Below are 24,820 nucleotides of genomic sequence, written 5' to 3' on the forward strand. Positions count from 1 at the left end.
CTCAAGCAGGCACTTTCTCAGCAAACCACAAACGTGGAGCAGCTCTTCCCCTTTGATGTCAGCCCTCAAAGTTCTCAATGAGCATTTCTTCACTTCAGAAACTCCTTGTCTGCAGCTTGAGTGTCAGCTGTTGGTGTTTCTCTCTTCTGGCAAGTTCCGGACTAGTCAGAGTAGAACTGGAACTCCTTCCAGGCTCCCTTGCGCTTCCTATGATCTCTCTGTGCAAACGTGAGTGTGCGTGTGCGTGCGTGTGCATGTGCATGTGTGTGTGTGTGTGTGTGTGTGTGTGTGTGCATGCGTGCGCAGATGCTTGCCTTTATGCCCACGGCCTCAAAGGCCTAACTTTGGGAGCGGTCAGGAGAGTGGAAAGAATGGCTGAGAGGGCCAGAGGTTCAGACACGGGCAGACCTCAGGCTCCAGGCTGCTCACAGTGGAGGCTGACCATAGACCCCTCCTCTTCTCCTTGGCCCCAACCCCGCCCACTCGCTCTCCTCACGGGGCCTCTTTCCTGACTCTGCCGCTTTCCCCAGTCCTCTCGGGTCATCGCACGGCTGCCTTCTCTTCTTCATTGAGGTCTCAGCTGGAGAATCATCTCCTCAGATAAGACTTCTCTGACTGCCTTTGCTCAAGTTCCACTTCTGGTCTCTAGCTGGGTGACTCCGAATGGCCCTCCCATTTTATTTTTTCAGAGCACTCTCACACATGAAATTAGCTTGTTGACTTGGCTGTTGGACATCTGCCCTGTCTACAGTGTCAGAGTGCTTGATCCCAGAATGCTTTCATGATACATCTATGCTACCCATAAGAGAACGGAGCCACAGGCTTCTATGGAATTAGTCACAGACTGTAAGGAATTGAGGTCTAATTACCATCTCATGGAGAAGAAGGTGAGCACAAGAACCCTGAAGAGGGAGGCAGGTTACTGGGTTTCCTCATCCCGGGCCCCTTGGACTGCAAGGAGATCAAACCAGTCAATCCTAAAGGAAATCAATCCTGAATATTCGTTAGAAGGACTGATGTTGCAGCTGAAGCTCCCATACTTTGGCCACCTAACGCAAAGAGCTGACTCATTAGAAAAGACCCTGATTCTGGGAAAGATTGAAGGCAGGAGGAGAAGGGGACGACAGAGGGTGAGATGGTTGGATGGCATCACTGACTCAATGGACATGAGTTTGAGCCAGCTCTGGGATATAGTGAAAGACAGGAAAGCCTGGCGTGCTGCCGTCCATGGGGTTGCAAAGAGCTGGAGACGACTGAGTGACTGAACAACAGCAACAACCCAGGATGAGGACTCTGAGCAAGCCAGTTGGGCTGAGGGTATTTGACATCTGGTCTACTTCTCTATAACCATCAAATAAGACAGTGAACAAGAAAGGGCCTGTCCAAAGCACATGAAAAGATGCTCAACATCACTAATTACTAGAGAAATGCAAATAAAAACTGGTCACAGCAGTCAGAAGGGCCATTATCAAAAAGCCTACAAACAATAAATGCTGGTGAGGGTGTGGAGAAAAGGAAACCCTCATACACTGTTGGTGGGAGTGCAAACTGGTAGAGTCACTATGGAGTAGAGTATGGATGTTCCTTAAAAAACTGAAAATAGAACTATTATATGATCCAGCAGTCCCACTCCTGGCCATATACCCAGAAAAAAAAGATAATTTGAAAAGATACATGCACTCCCATGTTCGTTGCAGCACTAGTCACAAATGGCCAGGACATAGAAGCAACCTAAATGCCCACCAACAGAGGACTGGATAAAGAAGATGTGGTATGTATGCAATGGAATATTACTCGGCCATTAAAAAGAACAAAACAATGCCATTTGCAGCAACATGGATGGACCTAGAGATTCTCATTGGAGAAGGAAATGGCAACCCATTCCAGTATTCTTGCCTGAAAAATCCCATGGATGGAGGAGCCTGGTGGGCTAAACCTCTTGGGGTTGCTAAGAGTGGGACACGACCGAGGGACTAACACACAGAGATTCTCATACTGAGTGAAGTCAGATAGCGAAAGACAAATATCATATGATATCACTTATATGTGGAATCTTAAAAAAAAAAAGGGTACAAATGAACTTATCTACAAAACAGAAATAGATTTACAGAGGTAGAAAATAAACTTATGGTTGGGGGGAGGTCACAAGAGGGGGAGGGATAAACTGGAAGATTGGGAATTGACACACACACTACCGTATACAAAATAGATACTAATAAGGGCCTGCTGCGTAGCACAAGGAACTCTACTCAGTGCTCTGTGATGGCCTGTGTGGTAGGGAAACCTAAAAAGGAGTGGATTTATGTATTTGTACAGCAGTTTCACTTTTTCCCAGATTCACACCTGGGATTGGCACAACACTGTAGATTGATCATACTTCAACAAAAGTTTTAAAAAAGGAAAATATGATGTTTAATTTCTGTACATATTTTATTCATGTGAAAGTCAGTGGTGTCCACTCTTTGTGACCCCATGGACCATACAGTCCATGGAATTCTGCAGGCCAGAATACTGGAGTGGGTAGCCTTTCCCTTCTCCAGGGTTTCTTCCCAACCCAGCGGTCAAACCCAGGTCTTCCGCATTGCGGGCGGATTCTTTACCAGCTGAACCACAAGGAAATCTCAAGAATACTGGATTGGGTAGCCTATCCCTTCTCCAGCGGATCTTCCCAAACCAGGAGTCTAACTGGAGTCTCCTGCATTGCAGGTGGATTCTTTACCAACTGAGCTCTCAGGGAAGCCCACTGATGAATATACAATAATTTAATCAATGCTACTGATGGACTGATGCTGAAGCTGAAACTCCAATACTTTGGCCACCTAATTTGAAGAACTGACTCATTGGAAAAGATCCTGATGCTGGGCAAGACTGAAGGCAGGAGGAGAAGGGGATGACAGAGGATGAGATCATTGGATGGCATTACCGACTCGATGGACATGAGTTTGAGCAAGTTCCATGAGTTAGTGATGTACAGGGAAGCCTGGCGTGCTGCAGTCCTTGGGACTGCAGAGAGTCGGACATCACTGAGTGACTGAACTCAACTGAATTAATGCTACATAATATTTATATTTCTTTCAGTTGTTTTTTTTTTTTTACCCATTGTAAATTATAATGCTTTTTTCCTTCTTTACTTTTTAAAAACATTTTTTGGAGTATAAGTTGATTAAAATGTTGCATTTGTTTCTGCTAGACCACAAAGTGAGTCAGTTGTGCAGATGCATGTACCCACCTTTTTTGGATTCTTATCCCATGTGGGTCATTGCAGAGTGTTAAGGGAGTTCCCTGTGCTAGCCTATAGATTATAATGCTTTTTTTCTTAAGAATAAAAACTCCAGTAGAGAAAGATGTGAACATTTCAAGGCTTTTATTCATGTACTAGATATCTCACTGAAGATGTGAATATTATAAAAAATGTTTGCCAATTTGGTTGGTGAAAAATGAGATCTCATTAGTTATTTTGCATTTCTTGAATTTCTAGTGAATTTGAATATTTTAAATATGTTTATTGGCCACTTGTATTTCTTTTTTGGTGACTTTTCTACTTGTGTGTTCTTTGCCCGTTTCTATTGAAAGAAAGAAAGTGAATGCCAGTCAGTCATGTTTGACTCTTTGCGACCTCATGGGCTATCCATGGAATTCTCCAGGCCAAAATACTAAAGTAGCCTTTCCCTTCTCCAGGGGACTTTCCCAACCCAGGGATCTAACCCAGGGTCTCCCATATTGCAGGCAGATTCTTTATTTCTATTGAGGTGTTCCATTATTTTTCTTAGTTTGTAAGAGCCCTTGTCTGTATAACATTAACCCTTTATCTATCATATATGCTGTAACATTGGAAGGGGGGATAAAGACTTCCTTTTCTGCTTCTCCTGGTAAATAAAATTAAGCAAAGAAGCAGACTACAAAACTATATATGTAGTGTGGTAGTCATTTTATTTTTAAAAGCACATAAAAATGAAGAGAAACATTTATAAAGAACCCGATGAAAAAGTTAATGATTTTTTAAATACTTTTTTCTATTTTTCCTTTTTTTTTTAATCAGTGAAGATATTTAAACTACAATTGGTGTGTCCTTTTCCTCCCAATTAGATTTTAAAAGTTCCTAGGGGACAGAGATAATGATGCTTCACTTGTCCCCTGCAGTGGCTTACAATTGTCTGACAAATAAATACAATGGTGAATTAACATTTTTATTTTATTTGACTGTAAGAGTTTTACTCTCAGAGGTATTTTCTTGTTACTTTCACTGTGGTCTTGGCTGGTTGCCCTGGGAAGCAGTGGAATGAAATAGTTGTTTAAGAGACTAATTATAGAAGAGGCAGTGTGTGGTGCTCAGGATATAGCTATAGGAAGCAACCTTGGAAGCTGTCAGTTAACATCTTCAGTTAACCTCCTTGCCTGGTCCCTCAAGCTCTCTCCGAGTCTTGCTCATGAAGTATAGAAACCCACTGACACCAGCCAGATACAGGTATATCTGTGTCACTGTGTCACTCAGACCCCATTGTTAGACAAAGTTCTACTAAAATAAAAACTTCCTTCTCTACTTTTCTTTTCCCCAAGAGATCTTTGAAAAAATATTTATTTATTTGGCTGCATCAGGTCGTAGTTGTGGCACATGGGCACACTCTAAGGCACGTGGGATCCTAGTTCCCCGACCAGGGATCAAACCCATGTTCTCTGCATAGCAAGGCGGATTCTTAACTACTGGACTACCAAGGAAGTCCCTTTACTTTTTAATTAAAAAAAAAAAAAATCAGTCTCTGAGCCATCCCTGTAGTCACTAATGATCTAATGATGAAAAAACACAGGACTTTAGGTTTGTGGTCTCAGCAGCTAGAGAAACTGGCACTTGACACCACCACCCTCCTGGTTTCCCACTGTTACATGGTGTTTCCAATACAGGGTAAAAAGGGCATTTCTGGGATTATTTTGCACCTAGGCTTGGTCCAAGTGCAGCAAATAGCATCCCATCATGGTCTGAAGAGGCACTGAGTTATTGCAGGGGGTGGTCAGGGTTGGTTTCAACTGAGTTTCCTGCAAATGGGCAAAGGCTAACTAAGGTTAAGTAATACGGCAAAGTAGCTGAGAAATGATACTTCATTTCATAAAGTTGGGGTTCACAGTTGCTAGCATATTAGGATCAACTCTCCTAATGCTTTTGCCTCAAATGAAAATGAGTTAGAAGTCCAGCTCTTTGAGGACAAGCTCCAAGTGAGGACAGTGAGCTATTGGATGTTCAGTGCCCTTTGTGCCTTAGGCAGCAAAGCTGGTCATTGGAAGACTGGTTTATGGCTTCACCTGGAAGAGCCATCTCTCCTGAATAACAGATTATGGCCCTGGTAGAAAAGTCCTCCTTGGGACTCCCCTGGTGGTCCAGTGGATGAGACTCCACACTCAGGGGGCCCGAGTTCAATCCCTGGCCAGGGAACTAAGATCCCACGTACCACAATTAAGCCCATGTGCCACAACTACTGAGCCCGTGTGTGCCAACAAAGACCCAGCACAGCCAAAATAGATTAAAAAACTAAGTGTTTTTTTAAAACGGAAGAAAGAAAAGTGCTCCTTGACGTTATTATTGGTCAACTCACAAAAAAAGAGTAGCGTGGTGGGGAAGAGAGGTGCAGTCAGTCGAAGCCTAGACAACTTCAGAGGCAGTTGGGAACTTCTCCAAGTGCGCCATTCAGCAGGGAGAGGCCCTGTTTATCTACTTTCAATTTTTTTTTTAAATTTTTGGCCACATTCCACAGCATGTGAGACCTTAGTTCCCTGACTAGGGATTGAACTCATACCCTCCACATTAAAAGGCAGAGTTTTAACCACTGGACAACTGGGGAAGTCCCTGCATGCTGGTAAGTTGCTTCAGAATGTGTCTGACTCTTTGCACCCCTGTGAACTGTAGCCCGCCAGGTTCCTCTGACCATGGGATTCTCCAGGCAAGAATACTGGAGTGGGTTGCCATTTCCTCCTCCAGGGGATCTTCCCAAACCAGATATCCAACTCAAGTCTCTTTTGTCTCCTCCATAGGCAGGTGGGTTCTTTACTACTAGCGCCCCCTGGGGGAAGTCCCTATCCACCTTCAATTCTAACGACACACAATATGGTTGCCTAACCCTTCTGGTGGGCTTCCCATAATGTTTTTCCTCCTTCTCCTCCTACACTCTCCCCTCAACATCTCCCTCCATATGACTTGCTGGAACCCCTTCTATTACTGTATTTGAAAAAAAAAAAAGTATATTTTCAAATAAATCACTGTGTTCAACCAGAAAAAAAGTGGGGAGGGGTGTTTGTCCAGAGGACTCTCCACACACCACTGTCCCTGGCAATTACCCCCAGGACCCAGAGTGAGACTGGGAGGGTGTAGGGAGGTGGGCACTTTAACACTTTATCCTTTGGACCAGAGATTCTCAAACATTACCATGAAGACACCTCATCTGGGGAAATCTCATGAAAATTAAGAAACTATATCCACACTGCTTGGATCTTTTACAGTAAGAATGTATTCTCAAAATCCTTGAGTTTTAAGAAAAGGTACCAATCTTAGCTATCATTATTATTCATTAATCATTGAGACTATAAATAAACTTGGCATCAAGTACAGTGAGTGTTGAGGGCACAGACCTGTTTGGAATTCCAGCTCCAGTGCTCACTAGCTGGGTGAACTGACTGTGCCAATTTCTTCATCTGTAAAATGGCGACAACAGCGCCCCCTACCTTTCACAGTTATTGTGAGGTTTAAAACAAGACAATATGAGAGAATGCATAAGCCCTCATCAATGCAAAGCAGCAATTACTCTGAATTTGATCACTGGGGATCCTGCAGTTCTGCTTTCACCACGGAAGGGAGATGGGATGAGGGGGGTGGCTGTGTCCTCCTGCCTGCTCCAGCACCCACTCAGCTGCTGTCTTCTGCAGGTGAAGGTCCAGGGCCAGGAACAATGTGAAGACAAATGCTGTCCTCTCCGGGCTGGTTCTACTTGAGCAGAGGGCTGGCGGGCACAGCGTACCCTCTAGCTTTAATTCTGAGAGCTCAACTCTGCTCCCTGTGCCTGGGCAGGCAAAACAGTCTCTTGGCCCTCCTTCTTCACCAAGGTGTCACCAGGCTAACTTTGTACACTGGGGACAACAGATACAGAACCCAGAGCCTAATCCCTCTGTAAGGCCCATGGAAATGTCTGAGACCTGGAAAAAAAGAATGCATTGGTTCCAAAGTTCAAGGGGAAAAATCTGTGCCATCAAAACCAACAATATATTTCAAATGCAACATTTTTAAATGTCATTGAAAAGTAGGGAGTTCCTAAGACTCTGAGCTCCCAATGCAGGCGGCCACGGTTCAATCCTTGGTCAAGGAATGGGATCCCACGTGCCACAACCAAGAGTTCACCTGCCACAACTAAAGATCCTGCATGCTACGACAAAGACCGCAGATCCCTTGTGCTGCAGCTAGGACCTGGGGCAGCCAAATAAATAAACACAATTAATATAGCTAATATATTTTTTAAATTATTTTTAGAAGTCATTAAAAATCATATATAATGTGAGATCTTTTTACTGATTCATGTTGGGGTGGAGGAGATGAAAAAATCATTCCTAGAGTCTAAGACAGTCTTAAAGTGTGTGAAAAGTGAGTTTGCTTATGGTCAGAGACAAGAAGAGGAAGGCAGGAAAACACCTGCCATTTATTTAGCAGCTACTGAAGGCCGGATACTGTGCCAAGCCCTCTGCCTATGTAGCCTCACAGCAAAATGATGAAATACGTTCTATTATCATACCCATTTTACAGATGAGGAAGCTGAGCTAGTTAGTGGTAGACCTATGATTCATACTGTACTTGAAATGATCACAGTGCACTTTGCCACTAGCTAGCCATGTGACCTTAGCTATTAAAAAAAAAAAAGGTCTCAAACTTTTATAGCACATTGCAGTGTAAGCGCATGAGCTCACCTTATTTAATCTCTCCTCCTCTAGTATTATCCTTATTTTACAGATAGTGAAATAGAGACTCGAGGTCACATAGATATTAAAAGGTAGTACATAGGTCTTCTGGCTTAAGGCAGTGGATTAGTTTTGAAAGGACATGCATGAAATTTGAAATCAGAGAAATCTTGTTTTGAATCCTGGGTACACTTTCAATGGCAACTTGAACAAGAGATTTCCTCAGCTGAGCCTCCGTGTCCCCATTTCTGTAAAATGGGGATAACGATACTAGTTGAAAAGGGGTGGATGGCCATGGAGTGGACAAACCAGCCTGAGTGCTTAATCCCTGGGCTGCTCTGCCCCTTGGACCTCAGGTTTTCTTCTCTTCTGCAGCCTCTTTTTTCTGAAGCATAACATTTGTGTATTGCACAAAGGTTATCTGTTTTATCAGTTTTAACTGCCTATGATTCCGTGACTTATCTGTTATGCATACAACCCACCATAAAGCAACATTGGTCCCAATTTGGTGGCTCAGAGGTTAAAGTGTCTGCCTGGAATGCAGGAGACCCGGGTTTGATCCCTGGGTTGGGAAGATCCCCTGGAGAAGGAAATGGCAACCCACTCCAGTACTCTTGCCTGGAGAATCCCATGGAGGGAGGAGCCTGGTAGGCTACAGTCCATGGGATCGCAAAGAGTCGGACACGACTGAGTGACTTTACTTAACCTTACTTCAGTCCTTTGTGGGGATTTTTGTTGTTGTTGTTGTTTTCTGCTTTGGTTTGGTTTTACAGTAGGTCCTAGTTAGTTATCTATTTTATTTATTTTATATATATATATATATATATATATATATATTTGGCTGTGCCACACAAGATCTTAGTTCCTTGACCAGGGATCGAATTCATGACCCCTGCATTGGAAGCACAGAGCCTTAACCACTTGACTGCCAGGGAAGTCTGTGATTTTCTGTTTTAAAAACAGCAGTGTGTATATGTCAATCCCAAACTCTCAATATATCCCCCCCCTTTCCCCTGGTAACCATAAATCTGTTCTCTGTGAGTTTGTTCTTGTTTTGTAAATAAGTTCATTTGGACTTTTTTTTTTTAGATTTGCATACAAGCTATCAGAGAAGCAAATGGCAACCCATTCCAGTATTCTTGCTTGGAGAATCCCAGGGACAGAGGAGCCTGGTGGGCTATAGTCCATGGGATCGCAAAGAGTTGGACACAACTGAGTGACTAAATAACAATAACAATAATAAGCTATCATTTTTGATGCTAAGCAATGATCCCAAACACTTCAGTTATAACTCCTCCTCTGTAAACCACTGCCCTGCAAAACACAAAGAGTTAACTTGTTAAAACCGACCTCTTGTGTTAGCTGGAAGAATGGATAGACTACCCACTCCAGTATTCTTGGGCTTCCCTTGTGGCTCAGCTGGTAAAGAATCCGCCTGCAATGCGGGAGACCTGGGTTTGATCCCTGGGTTGGGACGATCCCCTGGAGAAGGGAAAGGCTGCCCACTCCAGTATTCTGGCCTGGAGAATTCCATGGAGTATATAGTCCACTGGGTTGCAAAGAGTGAGACACGACTGAGCGCCTTTCACTTCACTTCACTTCACTTGTGTTAGCTGTGTGGATTGCCATCACCTCACAGCAGCTCCAAGAGGCAGGCTCGTCATTCTTCAGGGAAATGTTTGCCTCCCACACTGGCTCCCATGGAAAGAACTTGTAGGCTTGTCTGCAGTTAGAGGCTGAGGGATAAATGCTGTGTAGCCTCCGGTTTGTGTGGGAGGAGATGAAACCAGCAAGTTGGCGCCCCACCCAAGTTCTTGGCTAAGGATGGTGCAGGTAGAAACTCCATGGCTTTATGCAAAGCAAGGGTGATGGCTATCTGACTGGGTGTCTCAAAAGTCTGCACTTCAGGGAGAGACTCAGATTCTGAAAAAACTGACAGGTTTTATGGAATTCTTTTTAAATTTAACTCCAGTTTTAGATTATAGAAGTATACAGTCCAGAAAAGTTTGAAGGAAAGAGGGGGGAGGAAGTAGTACCCACAATCCCAAGAGGACCCATCAAAGTGTATGGTGGAAAGGTGGCTGAGTACGAACTTGGTCTCACCACTTCCCAGCTGTGGAGTTTTGTGTCCCCCTCTGGGTCTCATTTCCCTCATCCACAAAATGGATATAACGGTAATAGTACCTACTTTACAGGACTATGGTAAACAATCTGCCTGCAGTGCAGGAGAGCCGGGTTTGATCCCTGGGTCGGGAAGATTCCCCTGGAGAAGGAAATGGGAACCCACTCCAGTATTCTTACCTGGAGAATGCCATGGACACAGGAGCCTAGCAGGCTACAGTCCATGGGGTTGCAAGAGTTGGACACAGCTTAGCAACTAAACCACCACTACAAGGACTATAAAAATCAGAGGAGGTGTTTTCACTTCATTTTTCAAATGGGTTTTAAAAGGACAATATATGTCAAGCACAAAGCATAAGCACAGTATATAGTAAGTACTCAGAAAATAAATGTTAGCTCTTCTTGACTATTTTCCTTTTTTTGCATGTTTTTATATACTTTTTCTTTTTTTTTGGCTGCACCTCCCAGCCTGTGGGATCCTAGTTCCCTGACCAGGGATTGAACCCGGGCAGTGAAAGCATGGAGTTCTAACCACCAAACTGCCCACGAATTCCCTCACTTGGTGTTCTTAAAATTGTCTACAAGTTAACACATGAGCCGGCACCAGCCCCTGGCCCCATCCCCATGATCTCCCAACATCCATATCCCTCTACCCCGCCATCCCCCCATTCTCTGAGCTCCAGCCACGCTGGCCTCGTGCTTTTGCTCACACATATGTCCTGTGCATCCAGCTCAGAGCCTGTGAACTTTTTGCCCTCTGTTGCTGGAATGTTCTTCTGGACATCCACATAGCTCTCTCCCATGCTGCCTTAGGTCTCTAGTCAAATGTCACTTTATTTGACAGTTCTTCTCTGCTACCCCTTAAGTAATCTTTCTCCCCCATCCTCCCTGCTCCTTTATGCTGCTTTGTTATTCTCCGTTACCCTTGTTATTTCCTGGAATATGTATTTCTTTGTCCATGTGTCTTTTAGTCTGTTTTTCTGAGGTGAAGGGAGGCTTCACTGGAATTTTGTTTCTTTTCTGCCACATCCCTGGTTCCAAGAATAGTGCATGATTCATTTTTTGGTTCAAAATAATTTTTTCTTGTCCAGGACATTTTAGTTCTTGTGTCTTGTTTTCGTTTTGAAGAACTATAAGTTCAAGCTTAGGAAAGCTTGCCTTTGTCTTAAACAAAACAACAAAGCTTTTGTATCATTTGTTAATCTAATGTCCTTTTAAGTGAGAGATGGGAGAAATCTAGCAAGGATACAATTTATACCATAAATGATGGGGATCCATGTAGTGTGTGCATGCACACTGTTGACAAAATGAAAATCTGCTGGTGGCATTTGCAGAAAAGAAACCCTTGCAGGTCTCTGGGGTTGTGGTTTATTCTCAAAGTCGTGTCTGACTCTTTGTGACCCCATGGTCTATAGCCACTAAGCTCCTCTGTCCATGGGATTCTCCAGGCAAGAATATTGGAGTGGGTTGCCATTCCCTTCTCCAGTTGCAGATTTCTAAACAACAGTGAACGCTATTAGGAAATTCTAAAATGTGTTCCAGATCCAAAAAGGAATGAGGTTAGTAAAATGCCTCCACAGAGTTCCAATAAAATACTAGATTTGAGAGCTACTCAACCAATATTTGTTGAATGAATTCACGAATGTGCCTGCTACCTTCTGCCTCTACCAGCTGGCTGGCTCTTAGACACCGACAGCTCTGAACAATGTCCATGTTCCTTCCATGGCCAGCCATCACCTCCACTTAATCTTAGGCTCAAACAGCACACCCTCCACCCACTAACTCTCTCACCAGCCTCCCCAGCTGAGCTCCCTGTCTTGCTATTCTTAGCAACATTTTCAGCTTACCTACCTGGTGCAGCCCTGGCGACTCCCCAGGAGGCCAGGAAAATCAGCACCTCCGGCAGCCTCATCCTGGGGTTTCCTCTGATGGGAGCTTTTGTTCCAGCCGCAGATTTCCTAGCTAGGTGTTGATGGCCGCGTGTCAGAGCAGAACTTCCCGTCCAGTCACCGGCTGTTTCCAGACACTCAGGGCTTCTGGCTCCTCTGGCTTTTCTTCCTTTGCCCAGGGGGGTGTGAGCAGGGTTTGCCCCGGGAGCTGCACTTGCCAGGCCTTTGGACTCTCACGTAAGAAGCAGCACCAGTCCTGCCAGTTCCTCAGAGCGTGTCGGTCAGTCCAGTCAGCAACTGGAAACTCACTCAGCTGCAGTCACCAACCAGCAAATATCCACTTTCGGAGTTTTCATGCTGCCCCACCCCAGGAGAACAAACAGACTGTAGAAAATGTCCGGCCTTTGCCATCAAAGGAACTTGAGTGCTTGTTGGAGACTGAGCTGCTTGACCACAAATGAACCCAGACCAAGAGTCATCTGTTCATTCACGCGGAAACCCTGTCCTGGGGAGATAAGAGCGACCCAAGGCCACCACTCTGCCCTCTAGAGGAAGAAGCAGGCCGCTGGACTGCAGTTCTGCGTGACAGGTGGCTTAACAAGCCCAGAGGAGGGAGCTCACCCTCTGAGGAAACTGAGAGGGCCTCTGGGAGGAGGTGACATGGCTTCATCTCTTCGATTGTGAAAATCTGCCAACATAAACAGAAGTAGGGAGAACGATGTAAGGAGCCCCCGTATCCATCCTCCCACAAGAGCAATTATGAACTCACAGCCAATCTTACTTCATCTTTACCCCCACCCCAACCCCAAAGGATTATTTTTAAATTCCAGAGATCATATCATTTTGCCCATAAACAATGTAGTATACATCTCTAAAAGATAAGAACTTTTTTTTTTTTTTTTAGAATATTTTAAGAACAGCATAGAGGATCTAAAAACAATTAATAGTGTTCCTGACCCTCCTCCTTGGACTCATTTTTCTTTTTTTTAATTTATTTATTTTAATCCGAGGGTAATTGTTTTACAACATGGTGATGGGTTTTGCCACACATTAGTATGAATCGGCCATAGGCATACATGTGTCCCCCCCTTCCTGATTCCTGCTCGCTCCTTCCTGATTCCTGCTCGCTCCTTCCTGATCCCCGCTCCCACCTTCCTCCCTTGCTGTTTGTTGTTCAGTCACTAAGCCATGTCTGACTCTGCGACTCGGTGGAGTAAAAGCATGCCAGGCTTCCCTGTCCCTCACTATCTCTCTGAGTTTGCTCAGCTTTACCAGCAGTCCTTCCAATGAATATTCAGAGTTGACTTCCTTTAGGATGGACTGGTTGGATCTCCTTGCCGTCCAAGGGACTCTCAAGAGTCTTCTTCAGCACCACGATTTGAAAGAATCAATTCTTCGGCACTCAGCCTTCTTTATGGTTCAACTCTCACATCCGTACATGACTACTGGGAATACTATAGCTTTGACTACATGGACCTTTGTTGGTAAAGTGATGTCTCTGCTTTTTAATACGCTGTCTAGGTCTGTCATAGCTTTTCCTCCAAGGAGCAGGTGTCTTTTAATTTAACAGAAATTGATAGGGGACCAGACAAGAGATTAAAGCAAGGCTTTACTGGGACTTGTGCTGCATCACGACAGAATGAAAACAAGACACCGGCGCCCTGGCTCACTCTCCCAGGAGGGTGGGCTGGTTCTTTAAGTGCAATGAGGATAGGAGCAGATGGCTGGACTGGAGGGGTAGCTTAGACGGTCTCCCCACCCCTTGGTAGGGTTGTACACAGTACCCATGTTTTGCTCCCAGCACCTCAGAAGTTTGTGGCCTTTTTGTATCTTATTTTTCATAATTGGCCCAACTGCTCATGCTTGCAGTTATTTTTAGTCGCTTATAGTTTCTTTGTATTCTGTTACTCAAGGAGGCATTTACCCAGGTGAAAGTGCAAGCACTCCAGTAGAGGGTCCCAGGTCCCAGCCTATCTCAGTGGTAAATCCTAGTAACTGTACCAACCAGGGAGATGCTTGGTCAGTGTTTAAACTTTCCTGATTTTCTCATAGAATTTTTTAAATTTAATTAAAATTTTTTTAACTTATGGAAAAACTGGAACAAACTTTTTGGCTGACCAAATACAATTGATTTGCTCAAATCAAGATCCAAATCAGGCCCACATGTTGCATGCAGTTGATCTGTCTCTTTAAGTCTCTCTTAATTTTAGACTTTACCCCCTCCCCGCTTTTCTCTTTTTCCTTGTTAGGAAACTAGGTCAGTTGTCTTGTGAAATTTCCCACATTCTGGAGTGTTTGGCTGATTGCCTCTTGGTGGTGTCATTTAAGTTGTTCTTCTGTTCTCCATATTGCCTATAAACTGGTAGTTAGATCTAAAGTTTTGATGACATTTAGCTTTGAATTCTTTGGCAAGATGACATCTCATGTGGTCTTGTGTCCTACCTGTTGCATTGCAGAGCAAAGGCGCATAGTTGTACGGCTGTCCCACCAGCCTAATCTTAATGTGCAGGCATGCCTGCGTGCTCAGTTGTCCAGTCAGTCTGACTCTTTGGGCTTCCCAGGTGGCTCTAGTGGTAAAGAACTCGCCTGCCAATGCAGGAGATGTAACAGATGTGGGTTTGATCCCTGAGCTGGGAAGATCCCCTGGAAGAGGGCACTGCAACCCACTGCAGTATTCTTGCTGGGCTAATCCCATAGACAGAGGACCTGGTGTGCTGCAGCCCATAGGGTCACAAAGAGTGAGAGACAACTGAAGCGACTTAGCACACATGCACGCCTGACTCTGAGACCCCGTGGACTGTGCCACACCGGGCTCCTCTGTCCATGGCTTATCCCAGCAAGAATACTAGAGTGGGTTGCCATTTCCTCCTCCAGAGGATCTTCCCAACCCAGGGATGAAACCTGTATCCCTTGTGCCTCCTGCATTGGCAGGTGGGTTCTTTTTTTTTTTTTAACCTTATTGAGAATATTTATTAGAACTGCATAAAACCTATGGGCCAATTCTTCTCAACTTGATATTTTTATGATATTGAATTTTTCTGCCCATAAGTACAATCTATTTCTTTATGTACTTAGATCTTCAATTCCTTCTTTTAATTGAAGTATTGTTGGTTTACCATGGTGTGTTAGTTTTAGGTATATGGCACAGTGATTAAGTTATGCATACATATATTCTTTTTCAGATTCTTTTCCCTTATAGCTTATCACAAAATATTGAGTATAGTTCCCTGAACTATGCAGGAGGTGCTTGTTGATTATCTATTTTATATATAGTAGTGTGTTTATGTTAATCGGAACTCTTAATTTAGCCCTTCCCTGCCCTTTCCTCTTTGGTAACCATAAGTTTGTTTTCTAGGTATGTGAGTCTGTTTCTGTTTTGTAAATTAGTTCATTTGTATCTTTTTTTAAAGGGTGCATATATAAGCTATATCATGATACTTGTCTGTCTCTGTCTGACTTACTTCACTTAGTATGATAACCTCTAGGCCAATCCATGTTGCTGCAAATGGCGTTATTTCATTCTTTTTTATGGCTGAGTAGTGGGGTGTCTGCATGTGTGTGTGTGTGTGTGTGTGTGTGACATCTTTCTCCATTTATCTGTCAATGAACATGTAGGTTGCTTCCATTTATTGTCTATTGTAAATAGTGCTGCAATGAACCCAGGGCACTCTTTAAAATTGCGACTATGTTTGAGAAAAACAAGAATAAGCTCCTTTCCCCTCTGTTTGTTTAATGTGACTAGACCATCAAAGCACTAAGCATCTTAGGGTAAAGAAGAGCTGAAAGGGTGAGGGAATGGGCAATAAGGACAAAGCATCACGATTAAGAGCTGGGCTCAGGAGTCACATAGAGCTGGGTTCAATCTGGTTTCTCTTTTTACTAGCTCTGCAACCTCAGGCTGATTACTGAGCCTCATATGGAATATCCAGGCACATCAGTACATCACTAACAGGTCACAGGAGCAAGGAGATATTCATACATAGGTCAGGCAGGCAGGCTGGGCTTGACCAGAGACCTCTGAAGCATGATTAAGCATCTTGGTTTCACTGAGACTAGAAGGGTTTCCAAGACAAGAGACCTTTAATTTTAAAAATGGGAAATTCTTATGACACCCCTGGCAGTCCAGTGGTTAAGACTCCATGCTCCCAATGTAGGGGACACGGGTTTCATCCCTGGTTGGGGAACTAAGATCCCACATGCTGTGCAGCCAAAAAAATGGGAAAGTCCTGAGCAAACTGGGATGAGTGCCCCTTTAGCTTCTGCACCTCTGGTGCCTGCCAGCCCTATGTGTTTAGTCCAGCACACCACACAGGCCCTATTTTCTTCCTATGTCTATGACATAAAAGCAGGTTGGGAAGCTCAGTTTCCTCATTTGTAAAATGGGGATGACAACAGCGCTTACCTCACTTGGTTGTTGTGAAGATGAAGTGACTGAAGCAGGATAGTTGATCCTGCCCTCCCAATCCAGAGGCACACCCAGGTCCTTTGTCTTTCCCAATCTAATGCCTTTTGGTGTGCCAAGGCATCAAAAAAAAAAAAAAAAGAAAAGAAAAACCAAAACTATCCACAATGTATTTGTCAGCATAACAAATGTAAGGTACAGCAACAAGCTCTGTTAAACTGGAAAAATAAGTGTTAACTCCTAACTTGAAGAGAGAAATGTTTCCATTCATAAGTGACTACTAAGAGGGCTCTAACAGCAGGGTCCTTCTGTATCCTTCTCCATGCAAAGGAGGAGAACTGAGTCTGTGTCTTGGGAAAAGGAAATAGTCAGACTGGATGAGGTGGAATGTCCTCCTGCTGCCAGAACACCTGAAGGCTTTAAGAAGCATCAGCAGCGCTGGTATGTCTAAGGAACCAACCTCTAATTGGCCAAGGTGTGACAACTGCAGCATTAACCACATGCTAATTATTTTCCTGTTGTTATTGTCACAATTATTGGAGCAAGTTGCATCTGTGAAAGGCCATGAGTTCATGTTGTTGTTTAGTCGTTAAGTCATGTCCAATTTTGTAACCCCATTGGCTGCAGCACGCTAAGCTTCCCTTCACTATCTTCCGGAGTTTGTTCAAAATCATGTCCATTGAGTTGCTGATGCCATCCAACCATCTCATCCTCTATTGCCCCCTTCTCCTCCTGCCCTTAGTCTCTCCCAGCATCAGGGTCTTCTGCAATAAGTCAGCTCTTCCCATCAGGTGGCCAAAGTATTGGAGCTCCAGCTTCCGCATCAGTCCTTCTAATGAATACTCAGGGTTGATTTTCTTTAAGATTGACTGGTTTGATCTCCTTGCAGTTGAAGGGACTCTCAAAAGTCTTCTCAAGCATCACAATTTGAAAGAATCAATTCTTCAGCGTTCAGCCTTCTTTATGCTCCAGCTCTCACATCCATACATGACTAATGGAAAAATCGTAGCTTTGATTATATGGACCTTTGTAGGGAAAGTGATGTTTCTGCTTTTTAATATGCTGTCTAGATTTGTTACAGCTTTCCTTCCAAGGAGTAAGTGTCTTTTAATTTCATGGCTGCAGTCACTGTCTGCAGTGATTTTGGAGCCCAAGAAAAGAAAATCTATCAGTTTCCAGTTTTCCTCCTTCTATTTGCTGTGAAGTGATGGAATTAGATGCCACGATCTTAGTTTTTTGAATGTTGAATTTTTAAGCCAGCTTTTTCACTCTCGTCTTTCATCCTCATCAAGAGGCTCTTTAGTTCCTCTTTCCAAATAGAAAAAGAGCACAAAAAGTTAGTTAAAACACACAAGAATGGTGACTAGTACAGGATATGTTTAATTTTTTTATTTTTGTAAGAAAAATTAACACATGGATACTTTGCTTCTTTTATTAACTAAATCCCTATTTATAAAATATACATATATACTATTCCCACTTGGGTATAAAAGCAGTTTACTGACCTGTGAGGAGTCAAATAGTCCCACACAATGGGAATCGTGTGAAGAACAAGATAGGTTGACAGGCTGGACTGCTCACACACAATAATCAAGAAGGGGCTCCAAGAGCTAATTAGCCAACCAGAGTCTTGCTAACCCCAAAGACTCTATTCCTCCTCCTCTAGGAAGTGAAAATTTCAAGTGGCCCTATGAACATCACAAAATAATGTATCAGTAGGAATACATGAACTTGCAAAAATCCCCATCAATGTATCAAACAGGACATGCGTGAATGTGTGTTCACTCAGTGGTGTCCAACTCTTTGCAATCCTGCCAGACTCCTCTGGCCGTGGGATTTTCCAGGGAAAAATACTGGAGTGGGTTTCCATTTCCTTCCTCAGGGGATGTTCCCAACCCAAGGACTGAACCCATGTCTCCTGCATCTCCTGCTTTGGGCAGGCAGATTCTTTCCCACTGAGCCACCTGGGAAGCCCATGAGACAGGACAGCAGTTTATATAATGCCACCCAAGTGAGACTGAAAGCTTACGATTTTGAGGGACAATATCACATTACAAACAATGAAAACCTAAGAGAAAGGTATGATTTTAAGACTCTTACAGACATTATAAAAAGGGAGCTCAGCTTGATCATCAGTGGCCTAGTGACACTCCCCTTGGACTACACAAGCAGATCTTAAGACTGACCAAGAATCAGCTGACTGAAGACCCAGATCTAATTACCTCAACTGGACTAAGATGACATTTCTCTTTCTTTCCAGTCTGATTGGATTTTTGAAAGCCCAGAAAAGAATATGAATAATATTACAGAAACCATAGGACGATAACAAAAGAAAGCAATGGTCCAAGAAAGCAGGGGGCAAGAAGCTCCAGATTTTGTGGGGCCCATGGCTGAAACAATTTGTGTGGCCCTACTTAAGAAAAAAAATGCATAGTAAGGTATTAAAGAGGCATACAGACAAAAGAAGGGCCTTGGAAGAGGCCATGCAAGCAAAGAGCACTGAAATTTAAATGACATTACTTTCAGTTATCATTTTTATTTCTGATCTGCTCTTGAAGATATTTGAAGAATTCATAAGTATCAGCCAAACCAGCACTTTAATTACAGTTTAAAATTTTAAGGAGGATTTCCCTGGTGGCAGAGTAGATAGGAATTTGCTTGCCAAGGCAGATGACAGGAGGTTCGATCCCTGGTCCAGGAAGATTCCTCATGCCTTGGACTACTGAGCCCACTCTCTAGAGCCTGAGGGCCGCACTACTGAAGCCTGTGTGCCCTAGAGCCTGTGCTCTTAACAAGAGAAGCCATCGCAATCAGAAGCCAATGCACGCTGATGAAGAGTAGCCCCCGGCTCAGCACAGCTAGAGAAAGCCCGTGTGCAGCAATGAAGACCCAGTGCCATCAAAAATAAATCAATAAATAAAATTTTAAAAAGGATCCTGCAAGCTGAGTGGCACAGCCCACTAAAAGAACTATTTAAAAAATTTAAGAATAGTTAATTAAGTTTGTAAAAGATGATGCTGTGAAAGTGCTGCACTTAATATGCCAGCAAATTTGGAAAACTCAGCAGTGGCCACAGGACTGGAAAAGGTCAGTTTTCATTCCAATCCCAAAGAAAGGCAATGCCAAAGAATGCTCAAGTTACTTCATAATTGCACTCATCTCACACGCTGGTAAAGTAATGCTCAAAATTCTCCAAGCCAGGCTTCAACAATGCGTGAACCGTGAACTTCCAGATATTCAAGCTGGTTTTAGAAAAGGCAGAGGAACCAGAGATCAAATTGCCAACATCTGCTGGATCATCAAAAAAGCAAGAGAGTTCCAGAAAAACATCTATTTCTGCTTTATTGACTATGCCAAAGCCTGTGACTGTGTGGATCACAATAAATTGTGGAAAATTCTGAAAGAGATGGGAATACCAGACCACCTGATCTGCCTCTTGAGAAATCTGTATGCAGGTCAGGAAGCAACAGTTAGAACTGGACATGGAACAACAGACTGGTTCCAAACAGGGAAAGGAGTACATCAAGGTTGTATATTGTCACCCTGCTTATTTAACTTACATGCAGGTTGTGTGTGTGCATGTGTGTTAGTCGTCAGTCACGTCTGATTCTTTGCTACTCCACGGACTGTAACCCACCAGGCTTCACTGTCCATGGAATTCTCCAGGCAAGAATACTGGAGTGGATTGCCATTCCCTTCTCCATATATGCAGGGTGAAAAGAAAGTGAAGTCGCTCAGTTGTGTCCGACTCTTTGCAACCCCATAGACTGTAGCCTACCAGCCTCCTCCATCCATGGGAATTTCCAGGCAAGAGTACTGGAGTGGGTTGCCATTTACTTCTCCAGGGGATCTTCCCAACCCAGGGATCAAACTTGGGTCTCCCACATTGCAGGCAGACGCTTTACCCTCTAAGCCATGCTGGGCTGGACGAAGCACAAGCTGGAATCAAGATTGCCAGGAAAAATATCAATAACCTCAGATATGCAGATGATACCACCCTTATGGCAGAAAGTGAAGAAGAACTAAAGAGCCTCTTGATGAAAGTGAAAGAGGAGAATGAAAAAGTTGGCTTGAAGCTCAACATTCAGAAAACTAAGATCATGGCATCTGGTCCCATCACTTATGGAAAATAGATGGGGAAACAGTGGAAACAGTGTCAGCCTTTATTTTCTTGGGCTCCAAAATCACTGCAGATGGTGACTGCAGCCATGAAATTAAAAGACGTTTACTCCTTGGAAGGAAAGTTATGATCAACCTAGACAGCATATTAAAAAGCAGAGACATTACTTTGTCAACAAAGGTCCGTCTAGTTAAGGCTATGGTTTTTCCAGTAGTCATGTATGGATGTGAGAGTTGGAGTATAAAGAAAGCTGAGTGCAGAAGAATTGATGTTTTTGAACTGTGGTGTTGGAGTAGATTCTTGAGAGTCCCTTGGACTGCAAGGAGATCCAACTTGTCCACCCTAGAGGAAATAGGTCCTGAATATTCATTGGAAGGACTGATGTTGAAGCTGACACTCCAATACTTTGGCCACCTGATGCGAAGAGCTGACTCATTTGAAAAGACCCTGATGCTGGGAAAGATTGAAGGCAGGAGAAGGATACGATGGAGGATGAGATGGCTGGATGGCATCACTGACTCAATGGACATGAGTCTGAGCAAACTCCGGGCGTTGGTGATGGACTGGGAGCCCTGGCGTGATGCAGTCCATGGGGTTGCAAAGAGTCAGACATGACTTACCAACTGAACTGAACTGAAAGTGTTTAAATACCAAAAAAGTTGACTTCAAGGTTTATCACCTATAAGACTTTGATAAATTGAGCACTAAACAAATAATTCTAAGTGTTCTGCTTCACTTATAAAAGCCTCTTTAATATGAAAATGAAGCTGTTAGTGTCATTTCCAGGGCTCCAAAGAGCTCTGGTACCACAGTCCTCTATGTCTCAACACAGAAAGGAATTTTGCAAGAGGCAAAGTGATAGACAAGAAGTGATTTGTTAGACTAGGATGCTTGTAAGTTTCACAAGGGCTTCTCTGGTGGCTTAGACAGTAAAGAATCTGTCTGCAATGTGGGGACCTGGGTTCGATCTCTGGGTTGGGAAGATCTCCTGGAGAAGGGAAAGGCTACCCACTCCAGCATTCTTGCCTGGAGAATCCCCATGAACAGAGGAACAGGCAGACAAGTGTTGCACTGTCCAGAGTACTCAGTGGGTTACATTTTTATAATCAAAGGAAGGAAGGGAAAGGGGAGATCTTTGTCTTTCTTAAATAGACAGGTTTCCTTCATCAGTTCCTCCCCCAAGTAAGGCAGGGAAGTTTTCTTGTCACTATATGGTCAGGCCAAGACTGTTATAACATTTTGGAATAATATTTTCAGGTCTCAGTACAATGAAGGTCTTTCATTTTGAAAATTCATCTTTCCATAAATGATTGTTTTTTTTTGTGGGCACAGGGCATATTTTGGGAGTCATTGACTTGATAACACTACTGGGCAGGTTGTAGGCCTTATTCTCTACTATTGTTTTATTGTTTGGGGGGCATTGTGCAAAGAACACGTCTTCGGGGCCAAAGGGCATGTTTTGGAGGTTATTAACTTACTGAACTCACTGGGCAGGATGTAGGTCTCCGGCCACCATTGTTGTATTGTTTTGGGGCATGTCTCGTGCTTCTGTTGCGTGGCTTTGTCGCTAAGCAAAGTTAGCTTGATTTTATTGTTAAGCCAGCCAATCTGGCTTTGATGCTAAGCGACTTGTTTTGCTTCATGAGTCAAGCAAGCCCACATTGTTTCAGAATATTCTCATTACTTTCTTGAGTGATCATTAGTCTTATTGTGGTCTCCCAACCCCCCTCAAGTTCCCTGTCTATCTACAATTCCCTAATGGGGTTTCTAAGCTATTTGATTATCCTATGCTATTCCTGCTTATTTATGCAGAGTACATCATGCAAAATGCTGGACTGGATGAAGCACTAGCTGGAATCAAGATTGCCAGGAGAAATATCATTAACCTCAGATATGCAGATGATACCACCTTTATGGCAGAAAGCAAAGAGTAACTAAGAGGACTCTTGATGAAGGTGAAAGAGGAGACTGAAAAAGCTGTTTTAAAACTCAACATTAAAAAATCAAAGATCATGGCATCTGGTCTCATCACTTCATGGCAAATAGATGGGGAAACAACAGAAACTTTTTATTTCCTTGGGCTCCAAAATCACTGCAGATCGTGACTGGAGTCATGAAATTAAAAGACACTCACTCCTTGGAAGGAAAACTGTAACAAATCTAGACAGCATATTAAAAATCAAGACATCGCTTTGCTAACAAAAAGGTCCATATAGTCAAAGCTATGGTTTTTCCAGTAGTCATGTATGGATGTGAGAATTGTACCATAAAGAACGCTGAATGCCAAAGAATTGATGCTTTCAAATTGTGGTGCTGGAGAAGAATTTTGAGAGTCCCTTGGACTGCAAGGAGATCAAAACAGTAATCCTAAACGGAATCAACTCTGAATATTCATTAGAAGGACTGATGCTGAAGCTGAAGCTCCAATACTTTGGCCACCTGACACGAAGAGCCTACTCTAGAAAAGACCCTGATGCTGGGAAAAACTGAAGACAGGAAGAGAAGGGGACAAGATGGTTGATGGCATCACTGACTCAATGGACATGAGTTTGAGCAAACTTCAGGAGATGCTTGAAGGACAGGTAAGCCTGGTGTGCTGCAGCCCATGGCGTCTGAAAGAGTCGGACATGACTGAGTGACTGAACGACAACAATCCCTATCAAAAAGAATTCTATCAGTATCAACCAATTCATAATGACAATTACTAGTAGAAATAATCAGTACAATACAAAACTGAAAACGACTACTCCATCCAGTAAAATTATCTTAGGAAAAAAGAATCATATTTTGCATATAACATTGAAAACTACCAGGAATCCCCTTAATCAAATTGTATTCGATAGAAATAAGCACCCATGAAACTACAGCAGCAGATGTGAAAAAAAATTAAAATTGGGTATGGATCAAATTTGAAAGATGAATTTAACTGTCACTGTAAAGTTTGCCCAGGAAAGAACTGATTCACAGTGATTTCTGCAAAATTGAAAATAGAAAAAAATTAGAAATGGCTAAATCTCACTATACAAAAAATTGAACAGGAAATCAAGTCTAAATGAAAGTTCACTGATGTTGAGACAGTTCTGATCAAAATATGTTTATTTATGATGTGGAGGAAAAATGAACTTGGAGGTTAAAATGGCAGGTCAAAAACTTTGGGAGATAATGCATATGAAGCATTTAGTAGAGATAATGTACATATCTGGTATGTGGTATATACTCATGAAATACTAGGGTTGATTAATTTTTTTTAATTATGGTAAAATAGAAACAACATAAAACTTACCCTTTTCAAGTATAGTTCCATGGCATTAGCTACGTTCCTGTTATTGTGCAACCATCACCACTATCCATCTCCAGAACTTTTTAATCGTCCCAAATGGCAACCACACCCATTAAATGACAACTTCCCATTTCTCTCTCTCTCCAGCCCCTGATAACTGCCATTTACTTAGCCGTTCATGTCCCTGTGAATTTGATTACTCTATGTACATCATATAAGTGGAATCATACAATATTTGCCTTTGTGACTGGCTTATTTCATAATGTCTTTTATGAAAGACATAATGCCATTTTTGTCATTAGCATAGTCTCCTATGGTCATTCATACTGTAGCATGCATGTATCAGTTTTCTTCAAGACTAAATAATATTCCACTGTATATTCATACCACATTTTGTTTATCAATTCATCTGTCAATAGAGACTTGGTTTGCTTCCACTTTTGACTTTTGTGAATAATGTTGGCTATGAACACTGGTGTAGAATTATCTGTTTGAGTCCCTAATTTCAGTTCTTTGGGGTATATACCCAGAAATGGAACTGCCAGATCAACCAGGGATTGAACCTGTGCCCTCTGCATTGGAAGGGTGGAGTCTTAACCCCTGCACAACCAGGGAGGTCCCCACCAGATTGTTTTTAAACTGTAGTTTTTCCTTTGCTCAATCTTGCTATGGATTTCCCTGATAGCAGTCTACATGGAGAGGGAAATGAAAGACTTCTCAGAAATTCCTTCCATGTGACAGGAAGAATTCAACTTGATAAAACAAAACCTTGACAGATGAATTCACTGCCCCCCACGCACAAACAGAAAGTAAATACTAATCATTTTATCGATAATTGAGAACTGAGCCCTCTGCTCAATTTATCAGATCATCAAGCTCTTGAAAAGAGGTGCAAAAATCTTAGTTTGACGTTTTGCATTCTTATATTTAAAACAGTAATATTTCATTTTATTTAATTATTTTGATTGCTCTGGGTTTTTGTTGCTGCACATGGGCTTTCTCTAGTTGTCACAAACAAGGACCCTTTGTTGTGGTGCATGGGCTTCTTGTTGCGGGGATTTCCTGTTGCTGAGCACAGG

General features: G+C 43.0%; 1 protein-coding gene across 1 annotated transcript in view; it reads right to left on the bottom strand.

Annotated features, from left to right (window-relative positions):
* The window catches only part of SMPDL3B (sphingomyelin phosphodiesterase acid like 3B), a 31,069-nt gene extending 19,107 nt beyond the window's left edge, over positions 1 to 11,962 (bottom strand). Inside the window, exon 1 of the mRNA XM_068969165.1 lies at positions 11,902 to 11,962. Within this exon, the coding sequence (XP_068825266.1) occupies positions 11,902 to 11,962 (61 nt within the window). The remainder of the gene's footprint in view (positions 1 to 11,901) is intronic.
* Positions 11,963 to 24,820: the final 12,858 nt, after the last annotated feature.

The sequence above is a fragment of the Capricornis sumatraensis genome, chromosome 3, assembly GCF_032405125.1.
Source record: "Capricornis sumatraensis isolate serow.1 chromosome 3, serow.2, whole genome shotgun sequence".
NCBI classification, from domain to species: domain Eukaryota; kingdom Metazoa; phylum Chordata; class Mammalia; order Artiodactyla; family Bovidae; genus Capricornis; species Capricornis sumatraensis.